We start from the raw sequence: 21,871 nt of genomic DNA, 5'->3' as shown, positions 1-21,871 counted from the left end.
CATGCGGACGTGCATTGTCCTGTTGGAACAGCAAGTTCCCTTGCCGGTCTAGGAATGGTAGAACGATGGGTTCGATGACGGTTTGGATGTACCGTGCACTATTCAGTGTCCCCTCGACGATCACCAGTGGTGTACGGCCAGTGTAGGAGATCGCTCCCCACACCATGATACCGGGTGTTGGCCCTGTGTGCCTCGGTCGTATGCAGTCCTGATTGTGGCGCTCACCTGCACGGCGCCAAACACGCATACGACCATCATTGGCACCAAGGCAGAAGCGAGTCTCATCGCTGAAGACGACACGTCTCCATTCGTCCCTCCATTCACGCCTGTCGCGACACCACTGGAGGCGGGCTGCACGATGTTGGGGCGTGAGCGGAAGACGGCCTAACGGTGTGCGGGACCGTAGCCCAGCTTCATGGAGACGGTTGCGAATGGTCCTCGCCGATACCCCAGGAGCGACAGTGTCCCTAATTTGCTGGGAAGTGGCGGTGCGGTCCCCTACGGCACTGCGTAGGATCCTACGGTCTTGGCGTGCATCCGTGCGTCGCTGCGGTCCTGTCCCAGGTCGACGGGCACGTGCACCTTCCGCCGACCACTGGCGACAACATCGATGTACTGTGGAGACCTCACGCCCCACGTGTTGAGCAATTCGGCGGTACGTCCACCCGGCCTCCCGCATGCCCACTATACGCCCTCGCTCAAAGTCCGTCAACTGCACATACGGTTCACGTCTACGCTGTCGCGGAATGCTACCAGTGTTAAAGACTGCGATGGAGCTCCGTATGCCACGGCAAACTGGCTGACACTGACGGCGGCGGTGCACAAATGCTGCGCAGCTAGCGCCATTCGACGGCCAACACCGCGGTTCCTGGTGTGTCCGCTGTGCCGTGCGTGTGATCATTGCTTGTACAGCCCTCTCGCAGTGTCCGGAGCAAGTATGGTGGGTCTGACACACCGGTGTCAATGTGTTCTTTTTTCCATTTCCAGGAGTGTATTTGGCACGTCTGGCATCTGCAAGAACATAGTATTAAAGTTTCTAATCGAAAAAGTGATAAGATAAGGTTCAAAATATTGCCTCAAATGGACGAATAAGGGATCTAGAGTAATTATTTCCAAAATCTATGTCGCTAATTATCAGCATCGTGAACCATCATTAAAAAAAAAAAAAAAAGATCGCATACACTAACAGGTCTCTCACAGCAAGTCAAATAATTGATTATTTGACGTAAGAAAACTGTAAACGAGTGATTCATGGTTCCAATCTATCTCATTTATCACGTACCGACTTGTTCCCAAACAAAAAATAGTAGACAGCCAGTTTCTTCATTCCAAGAACCTGTTGACTCCTTCTGAAACGATAGTTTTCAGGTACCAACAAAAGGATGAAAATGATTTTTCCCGAATTAGTTCGGAAACTTCCGAACAACTTTCAAAGACGAGTGGTTTTTAGACGTACTAAAACGATTTGTGACGAAATTGTGTTCTCCTCTTGTTGTTTTGGTAAAACCATAAGAAGCTGTTGTCACATCTACTAGTTAGTTTACAATACGTTATTTCTCTGCAAAAAATGACCTTGCCGTGTTCATATAGTTAGAGAGGCGTTGGATATGGTGTCAACACCCCAGCCTACCAGTTCTTCCGCGTCGCTTTCGCAGGTGAATCGATAGACCACCAGTTCTGCCTATTGGTGTTTATAGACGCACTCCAGTTTGATTATGTGCTACGTAAAACAATGCCGTAGTTCGGGACTCGGTCGTGGAGAGGTCCAAAACAATGCCCGCTCAGTGGGGCAGAGATTAATGCGCCGCTTTCCCTGCAGAGCGCAGCGCTGTCACGCCGAGGACTCTGCTGATTGGTGGGCGCTAAGAGCCATGCTGGCTTTCTCTCTCCACGGATCTCCCTGCGCCCGCTTCCCACTTTGCAAGTCTATTAACCTCCGGCTGGAGAGCGTCTGCTCTCTGTCGCTGACAGCGGGTGGGGGCGGAAACACCACCAGAGCACATCCCGCTCCCCCCCTCTCCGCCCCTCCCAGACCATGCCGGTGGCGTTAACAGGTGGTGGCCGCTGTCGCAAAGCCCACACCAGCGTGGCGTCATTGCTCTGCTGAAGCTGGAGAGCGCATGGTTAATTTTCGCCTCGGAAAAGAAAATCAGGCTGCTATCATGCTGTTACACTTCTCTATACATCAATGCGACACATGATTCTCAACAATAGGTGACTTGGCGAATATATTGCTTGTGGCAGACCGCATTGTCGCTGCTCATGAAACACTCCACGGGGAAATTAATCTTATCATTATTTTGCAGAAGCTGTCACAAAATGATTTCTCCATCTGAGGAAAGAGAAAAACGTCCCTGCGTGCCACGTTTACAAAAACTAGAGATTCCTGGAGACAGTCTGACGAAGCAGAATTAATGACTGTATAGAGTTGCAATGATGTGTGGGCTTCTGTAGTATTAGTTCTATCAGAAAGAACATGTTCGTGTCAAACATGTAATGATTAATGTAATCGACACTTCAAACTGAAGCAGAATCTGGATGAAAAAAATATTGAAAGTTGAACAAACCCTTCAGGCTTCTGATACAATAACATCACAAGTATGTGACCCTGAATTGACTATTAACGTAAAATTCGCATTTCCCTTATCTCACTAAGTATTACACAGAAACAATTACTGATATTCAACAATACAGGTAAATAAGGTCCCACAATGTGTCTAGAATATTTGGAAAAATAATTTTTTGTTCCAGCATCTCAGTGACTTTATTTATTCTAAACCATTTTTGCTACTGGCTACCACGTTCATAGGACATTACAATGTACATCAATTCGTCAAAAATACATCTCCACTAAAGAAGTCAAAATCAAGCATACAATGTGCCAAATATCACAATCATTGTTTCACTGAATTTCCAATTATTGTGATAATCTCTCACGTTTTATACTTGGCACAGCAAAAAGTATTATTTCATTATGATATCATAAAACCAAAATTAAGAGATAATATCGATTTCTGTTATGTGGATACTGATTAGTTTACATAAGTATAAAATCAAAGTTTTTTTGTAATGATATGAAATCAATGATAAACGAATTTGATAAAAGCGATTATCCAAAATATAATATTTATGGACTAATCACTAATAAACAAAAAGGTTTAGGACAAATGAAAGATGAAAATTATACGAAAATCATTTTAAGACACATTAGTTTAAAACTGAAAACTTATTCTTGTACAGTAAAGAACAAAGAATATAAAAGTGTATTGGGGTTAAATAGTCTGCAGTAAAAGTGAAATTACTTTTGATGATTATAAAAATGTTTGGACAGTGCAATAAAATAATATATAGAAAATGAATTTATTTAGATCTTACTAACATGAGTTATATATTCCTGAAAGTGTAAAATGGTTTATGCGTTGCTATTGATGAAAGGTAGATACCAGAAAGCGATACAGATACTTTAACTCAGGGCCATTGAAAGCAAAAGAATTAAATGTAAACAGTTACAACTAAATATTTTAAAATATATAAAATGTAAATGATTAAAGAATTTAACACCATAAACATATACAAGATGAATATTTAAAAACATCATAAAATAAAAAAAAATTAATTACTCTCAGGTTTCGCATCATATTTATGTGGTAACATTTGTTCTCATTTTGTTCATTATTCTCGTGATTATCCCTGCTCTGGTTGTTATTATTTTGATGATTATCACAGTTCCCAGTGGTCCTCATCTTCTACTCTTTCCAAAAATGACAAGAAGCTTTTGTGATTACTTCCTATGTAACGTTTTGATTCCTCCATGAGCTTTTTCCATACTTTCCACACTATTTCGGACTCCGTGCATCTGTTTCTGAAGTGCGTAGTTTCCGATACCACATTTCGCAAAACTCTTCCATTGAGCTCCTGCCTCTGTTGTCATATAACCTGGCCATGACAAATTCCCGCCATAGGCAGTCCTGTTTTTGCTCCGACCAGTATTTCTCTATACATTACTGTTTAAATTCGCCAAATGACATTTGTTCTGTATCCAAATTTAAGCCCCATCTTTTCGCATCACCAGCTAATGCCCTAATAACCACATTGATCTTTTCCTGGTCCGCTATGTCATCAGAAAAATTCCTTTCACAGTTTTTCAAAATATCTAATGGATTCCATCCATTGTGCCTGTTTGCTAGATCAAATCGTTATTCAACCTCTAGCAATTTGCTACACATTAATCTGTCAGTTTTTCTCTTATTTTCCGTTAAAGGTCGTTCACTTTAACTTGAATTTAGGAAGTGTTCTGTTCACACTGCTTTTCGCATGTTGCCACTTGTTTACTCACTTCCTTTTTCGGAATCATTCACTGTTTGTCTCGAATGAGATATTACGGTTTTACATTTGTTTACTAATTCGGGTTTTAGGCCGGAAACCTTTTCATCAGCTTTTGTTACAAGCAGAGGTTCTACAGTGTCTTGAATCTTCGTCATCGAACCTATCGTTAATGTCATTAATCTGTCTTTGCATAGCGGTGACATTGTTATTGATAGTATCTATTTCAGTTTTTAAGTCCCTGATAGATTATTCACTACTCTTGAGTCTACTTTTTTGATCTGTTTACTGATTTTAACAAATATGGTTCAAATGGCTCTGAGCACTATGTGACTTAACTGCTGAGGTCATCAGTCCCCTAGAACTTGTAACTACTTAAACCTAACTAACCTAAGGACATCACACACATCCATGCCTGTGGCAGGATTCGAACCTGCGACCGTAGCGACTGATTTTAACACTTTGTGTTTTAATTACACCTGCCTGTGTTTTAAGCTGATTGTTAATATTACTACCCTGTGCTGCAGTTTGTGCAGACAACATTCTTAACAAATCGTTCATGTTTAATGGTTTCTCGATATCTTGTTCTGAGTTCTCCTCAGATTCTACTTCTGGTGTTTCGCTCGGTTCACTTTAGATTTTCGATAAACTGAACATATCCATCGAGTCGTTAATATAACCACTGTCTTCATTTGTGCCGTCGTTCATACCTTGTTTTATTTGTGGAAAGATCATCATCTGAATTTGATCCTTGATGTGTGTATGGTACGCAACGTAAGCCTGTCGCCGTCCCATGGCGTCATCTGTGCTCTCGTCTAGTGAGCTACTGCCACCTAGTACACTATGTACTTTTTTGTTTCGCTCGTTCTGTATCCGTTTTCATTTTGTTAACACTTTACATTTTATCGTTGAAGACCTGTAAAGTTTTCTGTTAATTATTTTGCCCGATCTATTGCAAGTTCGCGCCGCTCGACATTCAGTGCTCGTCTTACAATTATTTATCTTACAATCTGTATTTTAGTGAGTAAAACTGACGAACGTCCTTTCATGTAGCACCACATATAACCCTAACGTGTATGTCACTCTTCCCTGACAACCAACCCTTCAATTCTGTCAAGGAAAAAGCCACACATAACACTCACTTGAAGTGAAACAAGTTAATGTTACCCTCTAGGAGGATTTTAAGATTGACTGCGCATGTGTGTAGTGGACAAAGGTATCGGACTATATTTCTGAATATGGTGAAATTAACAGAAAACAACCAAACATTAACGTTGGGAGTTAATGGAAGCTACAAACACTGGTGAAATTAACAGAAAACAACCAAACATACTTTAACGTTGGGAGTTAATGGAAGCTACAAACACAAAAGTGAATGAAAAATCTGAACGGTTGCCAGCCGAATTAGGCACATTAATTTGGAAATATACGTTTAAGAAAATTGAATATTAGTTATTGAAGTTACTTTCGTTGATATTTCCCTCTGAATAGCAAATAGGATACAAACTGACACAGTGCACTCTGAACTGTGTGTAGCAGCAGTTACTAATAATGCACAAATCGGTAAATTATAAGAAGTAATTTTGCGCCAAGCTCATACCAATGACAGCTATACTCAAGAGCATTACTTAATCAAATACTGAAACGTTACTGCATGAAGTGCGGAACTAAATTTGGACATGAGGAACTTTTATTTTAACTGACATATAAAAATCAATAAAGATTAACACTGGGCTTAATTAACTTCAAAAAAGAAACCATTCGTGATAGAAATCAAAACCACACTATGTTTAAAAATTAGGTTAACTTATTTGCCTTTTTATCACCTGTGAAGCACGTATTTTAGACAATAATATTTACACAATCTTGCACTGTATCCCTACAAAAGTATACTTTGTAATAAACTAAGGATACTTTAGCGAAATCCTATCTACACTTTTGTGGGTTTAACTTTAACTTTTACTACTCCCTTTACATGAGGCAAAAATGATTTTAAAGCACTTGAATGCAAGAATTGTTCATTTCAATCAGGATACTCGGTTTTAGCAGCACATAGGTGAGGACCCTGAATAGGTTCGTGATCAGGATAGAACATATGGTTCTGGACACAAATTTGCTTTTCTGATTATTATTCAAACCACACACAAATTAAGTGGTCCATTCCCATATACATTACTGAATGTATGAAGTTAGTGAAGCAGTGGCGAAGATTGGTGGCAAGCGACATGGCGACTGACGGTACTCACAACTCTTGATGTTCGAATGCTCTATGAAATCTCTTCTTGACGTCGGATTTTCACCATATTAGAGCCATTCCTTTTTGCCAAGAATACCCAAATGATAGCTAGTTCCAGATCAGAGGCGAATCCACCTATTTCTAATCGATATAAGTGTTGCAAGCTATCCCTATTTTATTTTGAAGAGAGCAGTAGTTATTTCCTGGTAAATATCAATTCCCTGGTAAATCTGTTTAACATTCAAACTACACAGTAGTCCAGTGTTTCGTTCCTTTAATATTTTGCTTATAATCAACCACATTAGTTTTTTAAATGAAGGATAAAAAGAGAAATCCAATTGAACAAATATTATAGCATTATCCTGGTTTCGATACCGACTAAGGGTGTCTTCATCAGAATAAGTTGTAGTTACACAGATTTACATTGCATGTGAAGATAATAAAACCATATGAGCTGAAATGCTCAAGTCAAATAAAGTCATCGTTCAAAGCCAGAATTAAAACCACAACCATTATAATCCACTGGCACTGACATTAGACTGAAAGGTGTCAGTCATAGCGGCTTACCACGCTTGCCGTTTTAATTCTGGCTTTACGAGATAACTTTAACTTATTTCACTTGAACACTTTAACTCATATGGTTTTACAGGCAACGGGAATATGTTGAAATGTTTCCTATTAATATTATTCCCTGAAAATGTTACAAAAATTAGTTTGTTTGCGACTGACATGTGAGGCAGTTTAATGTCATATTCAGACAAACTAAGCTCGTCTTTGTGGTATTGTGTCGTACATATGTGCGCTAGTAGGGAGCTGAAAATATTTTTTTTTAGTGGCCGACTTGAGACCGAAGTAAGCTTCCGTCTCTAAAATGCAGGTTCGTCGTGAATTTCCTCAGAGTCTCTTTGACGCCATATTGACGTAGAAATTCTGAAACTGTTTCTTTCTATTACTAATAATTTTCAAGAATAATGTTCAAGATTGAGTCTCACCTAATATTCTCCGTTAGTGGGCACCCATTTATAATTTCTCTGTACTATATGGGATAGCTATTACAGCAGAAATAAAATATTCAACATACTCTCACATCCATCTCCACAGTAACACAGAGATAAAATTTAACCTTCTTCGTTTCTCTTAGCGCTGTCACTTGGCAATGTCTTTGATTTCTACACTCGTCACACAGTTCCACACACAAATGTACAAAGAAAATGTGATATTACATTGCGTAACTATAATTTATTCTGATGAAGATACCCTTAGTTGCTTTGGAAACGAGATCGTTGCAATAAAATTTGTGCAACAGGTTCGCATCATTAAAATTTAAATCTGCGTGCTGGACATCAGCTGTGTCCAAGACTGGAATCACAGTTTGTAGGCTTCCGTGTCTCTATCTATAAAAATAGAATCCTTGTTGTCAGTCTGTCTGTCTGTCCGACTGTAAAGAACGCCTTTTCTGAAGAATAGGTGAACCTACCAAGTTAAAATTTATATCTGATATGAAGGTCTGTGGTCCCTTAGAGATGTCACAATTTTAAACTTCTAAGTAACTTCAGTCAGAAGATACGGCGATTTATGCAACATATTTTGATACTCGAGAACTCACACATCATAATCCATAGGTTGCTTCTCTTTGACCTAGAATGATGAAATTTGGCAAGAAGCAAGGTTTCAAAGTAAAAATTAAAGAAAAAAATTCGAAAACTGTTGATTTGTAATTATATCACAGGAGAAAAATTCCTTTTTTATCCATCTTGCTATTGGTCTTTTAAGACCCCTTTTTCTCTGGAGCAGGTCCGCGTACATAGTTCAAATTTACATCACATACTGAAGTCCATGACCTCTTGGTGGTATAAAAAATTTAAGCTTCTAAGTCATTGCAATCAAAAGACTCTGTCATTTATGTCACATATTTTGATGTTCGCAAACTCACACCTCAAAGCCCTTAGCATGCTTCCCCACTGACCTAGAATCATGAAATCCGGCAGAAAAAAAGGTTTCAAAGTAGAAGTCAGACAAAGTCTGAAACTTTTTAAACTATAATTATATTGTTATTTGTTGTTTTGGTCTTCAGACCAAGAACTGGATTGACGCATCTCTCCATGCTACTCTATCCCACGGAAGCCTCTTCATCTCCGAGTAATTACTGCAGTCTACATCCTTCTGAATCTCCGTAATGCATTCATCTCTTGGTCTCCCTCTACGATTTTTACCCTCCACGCTTGTCTCCATTACTAAATTGATGATCCCTTGATGCCTCACAACGTGTCCTAACAACTGATCCTTTCTTTTAGTCATGTTGTGCTACAAATTCTTCTTCTCCCGAATTCAATCCAGTACCTCCTCATTAGCTGTATCATCTACCTATCTAATCTTCAGCATTCTTCTGTAGTACCACATTTCGAAAGCTTCTATTCTCTTCTTGTCTAAACTATTTATCGTCCATGTTTCACTTCCATACATGGCTACACTCCATTCAAACACTCTCAGTGTCACTTTCCTGTCACTTAAATGTATACCCGATGTTAACAATATTTTCTTCTTCAAAAACGCTTTTCTTGCCATCACCAGTCTACATTTTATATCCCCTCTGCTTCGTCCACCGTCAGTTACCTTGCTGCCGAAATAGCAAAACCCATCTACTACTTTGAGTGTCTGATTTCCTAAGCTAATTCCTTCAGCGTCACCTGATTTAATTCGACTACATTCCATTATCCTCGTTTTGCTTTTGTTGATGTTCATCTTATATCGTCCTTTCAGGACACTGTCCATTCCGTTGAACTACTCTTCCAAGTCCTTTGCTGTCTCTGATAGAATTACAATGTCATCAGCAAACCTCAGAGCTTTTATTTCTTCTCCCTGGATTTTAATTCATACTTAATTTTTTTCTGTTTCCTTTACTGCTTCCTCAATATACACATTGAACAACATCGGGGATAGGCTATAAACCTGTCTCATTCTCTTCTCAACCACTGCTTCCCTTTCGTGCCCATCGACTCATATAACTGCCATCTGGTTTCTGTACAAATTGTAAGTAGCCTTTCGCTCTCTGTATTTTATCCCTGCCACCTTCAGAATTTGAAAGAGAGTATTCCAGTCAACATTGTCAAAAGCTTTCTCTAAGTCTAAATCTCCTAAATCTCTTACTTACTGTTATATAATCTATCTAAAACCTATCTTCCACTTATACAACCTTCTTTCATGATTCTTAAACGAAGCCTTAGCTATAATTAAATTATGCTGTGTGCAAAATTCTATTAAATGTCCGTCTCCCTTAACTACCTGAATAATTTCCTTTATCTCATCATACATTGCTTCAATCTCTTTATCATCTGCGGAGTTAGTGATGTACAAACGTGTACTACTGTGGCAGGCGTGGGCTTCGTTTCTATCTCGGCTACGATAATGCGTTCACTATGCTGTTCATAGTAGCTTATACGCGGTGCCACGTTTTTATTCATTACTAAACCTAGTCCTGGATTACGGCGATTTCATTTTATATTTATAACACTGTGTTCATCTGACCAGAAGTTGGGTTCCTCCTGCCACCGAAATTCACTAATTGCGACTATATCCAATTTTAACATATCCATTTCCTTTTTTAAACTTTCTATTCTACTTGCCCGCTTAAGGGATCTGACATTCCATGCTCCGGTCCGCAGAACGCCAGTTTTTTTTCTCCTGATAACGACGTCTACCTGTGTAGTCTCAGCCCGGAGATCCCAATGGGGAGTGCTTCACTTCCTGGTTATTTTACCGAAGAGGATGCCAACATCATTTAATCATACAGTAAAGCTGCATGCCCTCGGGAAAAATTACGGCCGTTGTTTCCCCTTGCTTTCAGCCGTTCGCAGTACCAACACAGCAAGGCCGTTTTGGTTATTGTTACAAGGCCAGATCAGTCAATCATCCAGAATGTTGCCCCTGCAACTACTGGAGAGGCTGCTGCCCCTCTTCTGGAACCACATGTTTGTCTGGCCTCTCAACAGATACCCCTCCGTTGTGGTTGCACCTACGGTATGGCCATCTGTATCGCTGAGGCACGGAAGCCTCCCCACCACCGGGAAGGTCCATGCCATGATTCATGGGGAGGGGGAGAGGGACGTAATTAAATAACATAAAAAGTAATTGTATCATATAAAGTATCTTTTGATATTTGAACGTTCGTTGTATTTTCCATCCATAAAAAGTGTAGTAACTGAACATTACTGCACGTAGACATAAAATGTAAGTTATAGTCATGTTTTGTAAGTAAATAGGAAATGTTTCAGTAAGTCTTCTCTTTCCACATTCATAAACTAAATTTCTCGGCTCACTTTTTTTTTATATGTCCAAGTTAGCCTGACGAAATACTGCACGGATTTTGATACGGCGTTGAATTACAATGCACTATGTCACGCCACTATCGCTTGAAATGGAATTCCAGTGACCAGTATCTAGTCAGTATCGATATCAATAACAGGCAAAAACCGTTAGACTCTCGATGAATGAACAGTATACACACAGGATGATTATAATTAAAGTTAAACTTTCAAACCGCTGTAGAAATACCATCACTGGTCAGAATGATGTCAAATTGCAACAGAACATTATCGGAGAAGGGGGGAAACGTATAGGAGAAGAAAAATATATAGTTACAAAACGTATCTATAAATGGCTCTATAATTTAATAGTGATGGAGTACAAATGACAAATCAATCACACAACAGTGCCTAAGGTGTACGTCTGACGTTAAACAAACTGTACTACTCAGTGTGCATGGGCGTACAGGTGTGGTACTGTCAGTTACGTAAGCCGTTCCTCCACGGCAAGGTCATATCACATCTGATAGGAAAAATCGGTCTTTAATTGTACTGAGGCCAAAAACCATATAAAAAGCATCATTAAGATCGGTTCTTAATTGTCTTGAGGCCAAAACGGCATAAAAATCATCAATCACATAAATTTTTAATTGGCCTGAGGCCAAAAACCGCATAAAAATCGTCAATTAAAATCAAATCGGATTTTTAATTTCCGTGTCACTGGCGCAAAACATGTTCAGTATGCTGTCTACCATTTTCTGCGACAAGTTGGAAACGAGAAACAGTATGTTCCACAACTGATCGAAGAGTATCCGGGGTCACGTTCAGAATGTGTTGCGGAATGTGTACCTTCAATGCAGCTAAGTTTGTAATCGGAACACTGAACACAGCATCTTTCAGATAGCCCCACAGCCAGAAGTCACACGGATTCAGATCAGGTGATCGGGGCGGCCAGGCTACATGGAAATGGTGGCTGATGGTTCTAGCATTTCCGAAATGGTGCTTCAGCACCTGCTTAACTGAATTTGCGATGTGAGAAGGCGCGCCATCTTGCACAAAAATGATGCCATCCACACATTCACGCTGTTGGAGAGCTGGAATGACGTGGTTGAGCAAAAGACACTCATAGCGCTTACCAGTGACGGTACAGGTAACAGGACCGGAAGTACCTGGCTCTTAGAAAAAATATGGCCCTACGATGAGTGATGCAGTAAACCCGCACCACACAGTTAGCTTTTCAGGATGAAGTGGTACTGGACCATTTGCGTGTGGATTTTCCGTTGCCCATATTCGACAATCCTGTGTATTCACACATCGTGTCAGATGGAAGTGGGCTTCATCCGTCCACAAAATCTTCCACGGCCAATCATCGTCCACTTCCATGCGAGCAAGAAATTCTAAAGCAAAAGGCTCTCTTACTGTCAGGTCAACAGGAAGCAATCGTGCACATGGGTAATTTTGAATCCATAGCAAATAAGGATGTTTCGTAGGATTTTACGCACCGCGCTCACGGGTATGTCCAATGTTCGGGCATTGCACAACACCACTTGTCTCCTCCTGCATTTCTGTGTCCACTGCTTCCACTGACGTCGAATCAATTCGTTTCCTCCCTCTACCAGTTTGCACATCAAAAGAACCCGTCTTTTCCAATTTCCGAATCATTTTCACCAGACCCACGGCAGTCATCGGACCAATGCCTTTTTTTAAACCCTGCAGTGTTCGGAAATTCTGCAGAGCGACGTGTGCACAGTCACCATTCTTGTAATACAGGTTTATAGCAGAGCGCGATCCTGCATTGGGACAGTCATGGCGAACGTCGCAGACGCGAAAGAAGGAAGAGCCGTGTACCTGGCGTGATTATACCCACTCCAGTGGGTCGTGCGCATCACAGGTGTTTTCATTTTCGTATTCTGACACATACAGCGGCATCTATTATTCAATTGTCACTCTATTTTTTTCTTCTGCCATACGTTTTCCCACTTCTCTGACAATATTCCGTTGCAATCTGAGGTGATTCTAACCAGTGATGTTATTTATACAGCGTTTTGAAAGTTTAATTATAATCACTGCATATATGAATGATACTTTCCCGCCCGTAAATGGAACTGTTTACGATTAGAAATAACTGTTACTATCCTCTCGTAAGTATGGTATTGCATCTCTCTATGCGAATGAGTCCTTTCCATAAACTTTGATTTCATCTTTAAATCAAATTTGTCTTCTCTGTGGAGTGCGATAGAATGACAATAAATCAAATTACTTTGAACATGAACTATCGGTGGCACATAGGACCTGACGCAACACACATACAGTACTAAATGTAGGAGGCTCTTGATGTGTTCCAGTTCTTATCATCTCTAGACACTAGGACGAAGGGAGAAAATTGTAATGCATATTTGTTACTGAACGTCAACCAGTGATTCGCTTACCTCTGACTTCCCTTTCGATACACAATTGCCGACATGTGTGGGATCCAAACGAAGAGAATCTCTCTGGAAAACGAAAGAAAGGAAAAGAATTAGATTCCATCATAAACATCGACTGCACATAGAAAATATTACAGTCAAACAACAACAGTATATCTTGCATGACGAAACGAGATGCCTCATTTCAATCTGGCGGGCATTCAGCAATTTAAGGTGTCATCGCCACAAATGTTTACTGCTATAATTCGTCTTCGTTAAAGGTTTCTTGACATTTGTACGCTCCCTTGAGAAACTATTACGACGAAATAAGACTTAAATTTACTTCAATAGTAAAGCAAATTAATTTTCAAGTTACAATGAATAGTAATGATTTCGTAAGTAATACAAAACATGCGATGGTTTTGAAGAAATAAAAATCTTGTTAATAAACAACAATATTTGACTGAAAATGACCGTTCCATAAATCCAGCAGTCATATTTTGAGATCCCCGCCACTCACAAACTCCTAAAAATGAAACACAAAATTAGTCCTAATAATCGTGTTTGCACGAATGGCGTTTGGCTTTAATTACTTCAAAGGTGCTGCATGTGACAAGAGTCCACCTTTTGTACAGTCAACATTTTAAGGAAAATTCGGCTTTCTCCTCCTCATCACAAATACTCCCGTTTTCTTCATCACGAAAGATTTCCAGGTCCATATTGGTCGTATTATGGGATACATATTGAAACTTCTGACGAGTTAAACCTGGCGGACATTTTCAATGGTTGCTTCTTTTTAACAGTAATCCACAGTTTACGTCGTTTAATCTTGATGACTTCATCTTTTCCATGTTTCGATATCTCTGTGTCTCCTCTTTTCACTTCGCTCGTTTTTTATTAAAAAATACTTCTCTCATCAGAGTCCATCTGATGTGCGTAAACGATCTCGTAGACTTTTTTCCTTCCACAACTAAAAGATTAGAATTTATCTTCGCTTCGGTAATATAAGTAGATATTGTCGTAACCCCATGGGGCCAAAGCAGACTAGAAGATGGCTTGTTTGATTCAGAGTCAGTAGTATACTGATATGTGCAGACCTGATTCAATTATGACGTAATAAAGTAATGTTTGAAAGACATTATAAGTCGTCGGATGAGTTTATGAAGTCGTGAAATAAGATGACAAGCATCGTATTACATTGCTAACAGATATCTCTCCTTTTAATTAAAAGCAAATTTCAAGAGGTCAGTGTATAAGAAAACGGAAGTTACACAGCAATTGCCGAATTTTGTGTTATTATTTTACGAACGTGTAAGAATCAAATTAATGACACTTATTCCACAAATGTTACTGCTTACGAAATATGCGAAAAGTAAGTCTAAAACCATGGATGTACTAAAAAGTAGGGAGATGGCGCCATAGACGTACACTGTACGTTGTTTTGAAACCAGAATGGGCCGTCATCTTAAATAGGCCAAAACATTAGCAGACTACTGTTTGCGATTGCTTCTTGTTCATCTAAAATACTAAAAATTACAGTGGTTGCATGATTAACATAGTGTCAGGAAGGCAATTTAGAACGTTATTCTGTTTTTAATGCGTAATTGTTCTAGTGGTATGACACACTTGGCCTCGTTAATGTACTTGTTTCTTGTTCACATATTTCGAATACCAAGAAGAGTAGGAAGTGATGCGAAAAGCATGCTTTCGTAATCCATTTAATTTCACTTTTATTGTATTTGTATTAATAGCAAATGAAGCTGAAACTCCGAAAACAATGCTTTTTTGCTTACTTGGTACTGCTTCTTGTTCGTTGCATTTTCAGCTTAATTTCACTTTTATTGTATTTGTATTAATAGCAAATGAAGCTGAAACTCCGAAAACAATGCTTTTTTGCTTACTTGGTACTGCTTCTTGTTCGTTGCATTTTCAGCTTATTTCAGCGTTGTGAAATACTGTAAATGAGATTAAGGAAATGTCTCAATCGTTTGGAACCCGTAACATGTATATTTTGCTTTAACACGTATGTAAGACTTTTTTTTAGTAATGATAGCTTTACTTGTGTAACACATAGGCCTACCCTTCCGACACTAGCCTATTTCTTTCTTTTCCCGAAATATTTCTCGCCAGTAAATCGACAGTTTTTCTGGAATTACCAAACGAATCACACGTGGAATGTACGTTGATTTAGATCATCCTTTTATTTTACTACTGAATTTCACTTTGAGGCTTTCAAAGAATATATGTCTATACCTCGCTTTATGATATACCAACAGTTAGTTAGTTCTTAGTTTCATGTTCTATGGATCATTTGCATGATAAACCATAATGATGTGAAACGATTAATTTTATACGAACAGTAACTTTTTTTGTAAATACCTTCCCATGCTAATCACTTACTAGTGTTTTCTATTTTTTAATTAAAGACGGACAGATGTTAATTCATAATTCCTATCCATCACCATTTGCACATTATAATAATAGATAGTCTTCTGCGCAATAGGAGTAACTGTCAAAGATAAACAATTTCAGTTTAGTTTCAAATTTTACTTTGCTGTCTATTAGGTACGTTATGTCACTGGGCAACTGATCAAAATTTCTGGTTGGAGAATTGTGATCCCGTGTTTGTACTACAGGCAACCGTACTGTGGCGTAATCAATGTAGTTTTTTTCTTCTGGTATTGTAATTATGTACATAACTGTTCCTGTTGAAGTTCAGTGCATTATTGACAACAAGCTTCATGAGGGAATAACTACACATTGAAACGGAGAGATTGTTACTCACAGGCCGAACAGCAGGCAAGCACGACGAAAAGAGTGTTCACGTAAGTTTCCAGTTTTCAGTCAAAACCTTCTTCAGAAAGGAAGCAAAGCACATACGCACATTCTTACAATCATGCATACAAAACTCCCTCACACATGACCGCTGTCTCCTCTTGTTCTAGCCAGAAACTTATTGAAAGAGGGAGTAAATGTGAACAATGAATAGTTGTGTGGCTCTGATGTCGGAGTCTTTGCGACTTGGAAGGCTATGAAAAACAAAGGAAAGAAGTGAGTAAAGGAAGGCAAATTGAAAGTCAAATGAAAGAAATAAAACAACTACAATAAAACAGCGCAACCATAAATCACGTATACAAAAGAAAACGTTACTTGAAGGGCTGCACTTACGAATGAAATCTTTAGATTACGATCTGGTAGATTAGTACACTCGTACAAAGTGTAAGCTGGCATTTTTGATAAAATAACCACGTATTCACTCAATAAAAGCACCCAACACTATGGAAACTGGAGACGGCCACACCAGAGTGATGTCACGGGAAGTATAATCAAGGTGAACCATGGAGGTATGAATACAGTGAACCTAATGTTTTGGGCGGATGTCGCTTCAAATTTCTGACGTATTGACAACTCCATACTTTTTTTTTTACCTCCACGCGTAAAACACACTTTTCCTTATGTGAACAATGTGAACGGTATGATGCAGTGTTTAGGGCTGACACAGATGACTTAGCGCTAAGGTCGGTGGCGTCATTTTAGCGTCTTTTCAGGTTCGTTGTCTTACCCACTTGTCATCTCATACGACTTTCCCCTTTATGCTCTACTCTACGATTCGGTTTACTTAAGTATTTCTAACTGTCCTTTGCTCATGTTCTTTCTACAAATCGATCGATGCTTGTCTCTCTATCTGTGAATCGTCCGATACCAGTTTTGGTCGAACTTGTGTGGTTCGCGATTTTTACTGGGGCGCTTGGTTTTATTACTTTCTGTTTATCCTCCTAATATTTAAGGGAACATTACGAATACCGTTTGTACTAGCATATTTGCACTCAGATAGATACCTATCCTGATATTTATTACTATTAATTTAAATAATAATTGAGAAAATTACATATCTTGTTAATTAGGTGCGATCTGGTGAAACAAATGACTGCATGAATACAAAATTTTGACGACAGTATCGAAAAATACAGAGATCTTATTTTGTTCGTGTGAATATTTAAACATTTATCTTGGAGTAAGATTGTCTCTGATCTTGCTCACAGCCACTACGACGTCAGAGTTGGTGGAGGTTGGTTATCTGTTGTTGAAGAAGTTAGATATATTTAACTCATACTCTTCAGAATTGTTATAGCCGAAAATGTTTGAGAACGAAGACTGTTATTTGTGAAAGTTTTCGTTTTCATATATTACTTAATTTTACAAGTTATCAAATGAAGGTAAACGGAATAAACTTACAAAACTAAAACTTTGAATAAGTAGAAAACCCGTACCTGAATGGAATCTTAGAATAGACTCTTGATGTAATAAGACGGCTAACAAAGTATTTCATTCTCCTTTCGCTGCAGCCAAAATATCTCATTGCTAAAAAAAATGTGGTTTTCACTCAAAGTGGAATGCTGAAATATTCTCAAGCGCGCTTATGAAATACCGTCTCGGTTATGTGACTAGATTCGTGATTTCCTGTCAGAGCGGTCGCAGTTCGTAGCAACTGACGGAAAGACATCGAGTAAAACAGATGTGATTTCTGGCGTTCCCCAAGGTAGTATTGTAGCCCCTTTGCTGTTCCTTATCTATATGAACGATGTAGGAGACAATCTGAGCAGCTGTCTTAGGTTGTTTGCAGATGATGCTGTCGTTTATCGATTAGTAAAGTCATCAGAAGATCAAAACAAATCGCTGAACGATTTAGAAAAGATATCTGTATGGTGCAAAAATTGGCAGTTGACGCTAATTAACGCAAAAGTGTAAGGTCATCTACATAAGTGCTAAAAGGCATCCGCTAAAATCGGTTACACGATAAATCTAAAGGTCGTTAAGTTCAACTAAATACCTAGGAATTACAATTACGAACAGCTTAAATTAGAAGGAACACATAGAAAATGTTGTGGGGAAGGCTAACCAAAAACTGCGTTTTATTGGTAGGACACTTAGAAAATGTGACAGATCTACTAAAGAGACTGCTACACTACGCTTGTTCGTTAAAATACTGCTGCGCGGCGTGGGACAGTTACCAGGTGGGATTGACGGAGTACACCAAGAAAGTTCAAAGGAGGACAACACGTTTTGTATTATTGCGAAATAGGGGAGAGAGTGTCACTGAAGTGACACAGGATTTGGCGTGTATACCATTAAGAGAAAGGTGTTTTTCGTTGCGGCAGGATCGTTTCACGAAATTTCAATCACCAATTATCTCCTTCGAATTCGAAAATATTTTGTAGACACCAACCGCCACAGGGAGAAAAAATTATCATAATAAAATAAGGGAAATCAGACCTCGGACGGGAAGATATAGGTGTTCGTTTTTTCCGCGCGCTATACGAGATTAGAATAACAGAGAATTATTGTGAAGCTGTTTCGATGACCTCTCTGCCAGGCATTCAAATGTGATTGGCAGTGTACCCTTATAGATGTAGATGTAGATTTAAATGTAGAAGCTTGCTGTGTATGATGGCTTTAGAAACTGATGCCTCATTTTCGAAGCAATCACGTCCACTGTCAGGCACTCAACTCAAATAGTGATCGTAGCAATGGCTCAAGGTCGATGTTGTATCTTTGAACATCACCCAAAAACCTATATCCTTCAGTAACTCGGAAATCAAACCACTTTTTCCATGGTCTTTCTATAGCACTGGACATCTGCTCAACTTATATTAGTTATCGTATCTTCATACAAACTACGTCACGTCGCAAAGCAAACTTTCTGTCCACGTATCTGTCACATAAATAAACGTTGCATATGAACTACAATGGACACGACAAACCACTCTCAGCATCGAAACTGACACTATGGACAAGACAAATCCGAAGCTATATCTGTTCTTCTGCAGGTACTAGACCCCAGCACGATGGCAGAACGCCTGCAGAGTTAGGAAGGAAAAGAAGACAGCGACCAGTTGCTCTGTTCGCGAAATTCAGGGAACGGAGTTCAGATTCCAAAAAGGCAAGGAAGTTTGGGGTTACACATCTTGTCGCGATGAGGTCGCCAGAGATGTAACAGAAGCTCGGATTGCGAGGAAAGACAGGGAAGGAAATCGGATGTGTGCTTCACAACGGAATCATTCTCGCATTTGCCTGAAGAGATTGAGCGAAATTACAAAAATAGGTAAATCTTTTGCAGCGGAATCCAACGTCAGTCTAATAAGACTCAAGAGTTGCCTGGGCACACGTTTCTCAGAAGGTACAAACAAGGATATATTCAGCGTAGTAGTATGAAGACTATGAACTACGCATTCCGTATCCACTAATGGATTATGGTGGAAGCTGCGCTTCCCCAATCGTTGGAGTAACTGACAGATACATTTCTCCTACAAAGACATTTTATAATTAATAATACCGTGTAACGTGAAGTCACTAGTGGAACCACTGTGATCAACCATTTGTGACACATAACTGTACACGACTACTAAAAATAATTACACAATGTATTGTGGCAGGGTTATATTAACTGATGTAAAAATACATGTGGAAATTTTAACTAAATCGATAAATGGAAATCATTCAAAATAAGACTCTCTTTATAGTATTTTAGTCTGTTTTGTACCCGAAGTACAGGAAATCACTGGATTCCATAATGGTATAGCGTAACGCGCACCGCGCTAGTTTGTGAGACATGGTGAGACAAACCAGCATCGACTGTGGCTGGTGCACCGGGAGGCTAGTGTTCGCAAATACTGGGCTGTTCCCCACTTTCTGCCGGGGAAAAAGTAGGGTATACAAACAAATAAGACGGTAACACACAGGCTTCACCAACAAGTAGCACACACGATTCCTTCCATCAGGTAAGTGAAAGCTGCATAGACGGGAAGGGCATCTGGCGCGAAGTTAAGCAAAGCAAATCTGTCATGCCTTGAGTACAGTGGACTACACATTAGAGGCGATGAACCCGAAAAAGTTAAGAGGGCTACCTTTTAGTCGTGAAATTAAAACCATAGCGAAAATCGATCAAACTACGTCTGAAACTGTCTACCAAGTGGCAGACTAATGATGAAAGGATGGTCCACTGTGACACAGGTTATTTGGAAGACTTAGAAGAGAGACAGCGCTATAACGATAAAATTCCCATAACTTACGATACTGGAGGACCCTAACAACGTGAACGATACGTAATTAGTATTACGGAATGCAGTGTTAGTGACGACAAATGAAGAGCTGGTTTTCCACCCGTAACACAGAAAGAAATCTAGTTCGATGAAGAATGTCGGGTAACTGTAGAGACCACATAAGCCAAGAGGCTACAACGGCTACTGCAACTTTCGGAAGATGCAAGAATAGCTTATTACGAGTGGAAGTCCCCGGACCGTGAGAGAAAGAAATCGGGGATGCGATAAAGGCTCTCAAGAACAACAAGGAACGAGGAGGCAATGGTATCACAGCTGAGATGCTACTCTTGGAAGGTGAAACATTGGTGGATGCTTTGAAGCACTTAATATCTACCATTTGGATGGCAGATATATTTCTGAATAGTGTAAGGGAGTAATTATATTTCCATATTAAAGAAGAATGATGCTCCACATGTTACCGACTTTCAACAGATTTCTTTGATTGAACAGTGCTACTAGACCTAATAGGACCATTTTCGGAAGGAACTATAGGCCATTATCAAAGTGGCTTTGTCCCTGGACAGTGGAATCCTGACCACGTGTTTAGCTAGAGGCAGCTGATAGAAAAAAATTTACGAGTTAGACTGGGAAGTACACCTCATATTCATTGATTTTCTACAAGCTTACCACACTGACCACTCCATACTATGGACATCATTGAAGAAATTTCACATTCTACCGAAATACATCCGACTAACCACTACCGTCACCATTCACTATTCGAAATAGACTAAGAGAATGACATCAATTGGCGTCAATGCTATTTAGCTTGAACTTGGAGGAAGTAAGCGGTGACACTAATCGAATCGGAGATGGTGCGAGCAGATAGGAATAGCGACATTTGCCGACAATGTTGTGGATCGTGGTGACACCCTGGAGTAAGTATGCCCTGATACTTTCCCATTTATGCACAGCGCAAAAAAAAAAAAAAAAAAAAAAGAAAGAAAAAAAACTGGGCTGGTGGTGAATAAGGGTAAAACCAAATATCCCGTCGTGAAATTCTTTTTCCATCCATTGTTGTTGATGGGTAAACATCCGAACGAGTTAAAAAAATTCGGGTACCTGGGTTCCATACTGACGACGACGAGGATCACTCCAAAGGAAATGCACACAATTTTTGTAGAAATACAGTTTTCATTCTGTATGTGTGAACGTTTTACAGTGCGTAGATACATCCTTCCCGTTTGTTTTCAAACTTATTTCAGCCTGTTCCCGTGAGTGGTGCCGTCACAGCATGTCTTCAAGATGGCTGCTACACTAGACGTTCGTCAGAAGCAACGTGCTGCCATAGAATTCCCGTGCTGTGAAAACGAGACAGTGGGAAACATCCACAAGAAGTTGAAAAAGGCGTATGGAGATGCTGCTGCCGATCGCAGGACAGTTAGTCGGTGGGCAAGCTGGTTACGTGATGAAAGCGGGCACGGCAATATTGAGGATTGTCCTCGCATCGGCAGGCCTCGTACTGCACACATTCCACACAATGTGCAGAGAGTTAACGAATTGGTG

The 21,871-nt window shown here is 39.6% G+C and overlaps 1 protein-coding gene across 1 annotated transcript in view; it reads right to left on the bottom strand.

The window, feature by feature from the left end:
• The window catches only part of LOC126199397 (semaphorin-2A-like), a 1,365,238-nt gene that overhangs the window by 563,530 nt on the left and 779,837 nt on the right, over positions 1-21,871 (bottom strand). The window contains exon 4 of the mRNA XM_049936316.1: positions 13,290-13,352. Coding sequence (XP_049792273.1) covers positions 13,290-13,352 — 63 coding nt within the window. The remainder of the gene's footprint in view (positions 1-13,289; positions 13,353-21,871) is intronic.

Source organism: Schistocerca nitens, chromosome 8, assembly GCF_023898315.1.
Source record: "Schistocerca nitens isolate TAMUIC-IGC-003100 chromosome 8, iqSchNite1.1, whole genome shotgun sequence".
NCBI lineage: Eukaryota > Metazoa > Arthropoda > Insecta > Orthoptera > Acrididae > Schistocerca > Schistocerca nitens.
This window is presented reverse-complemented; position numbering and strand designations above follow the sequence as displayed.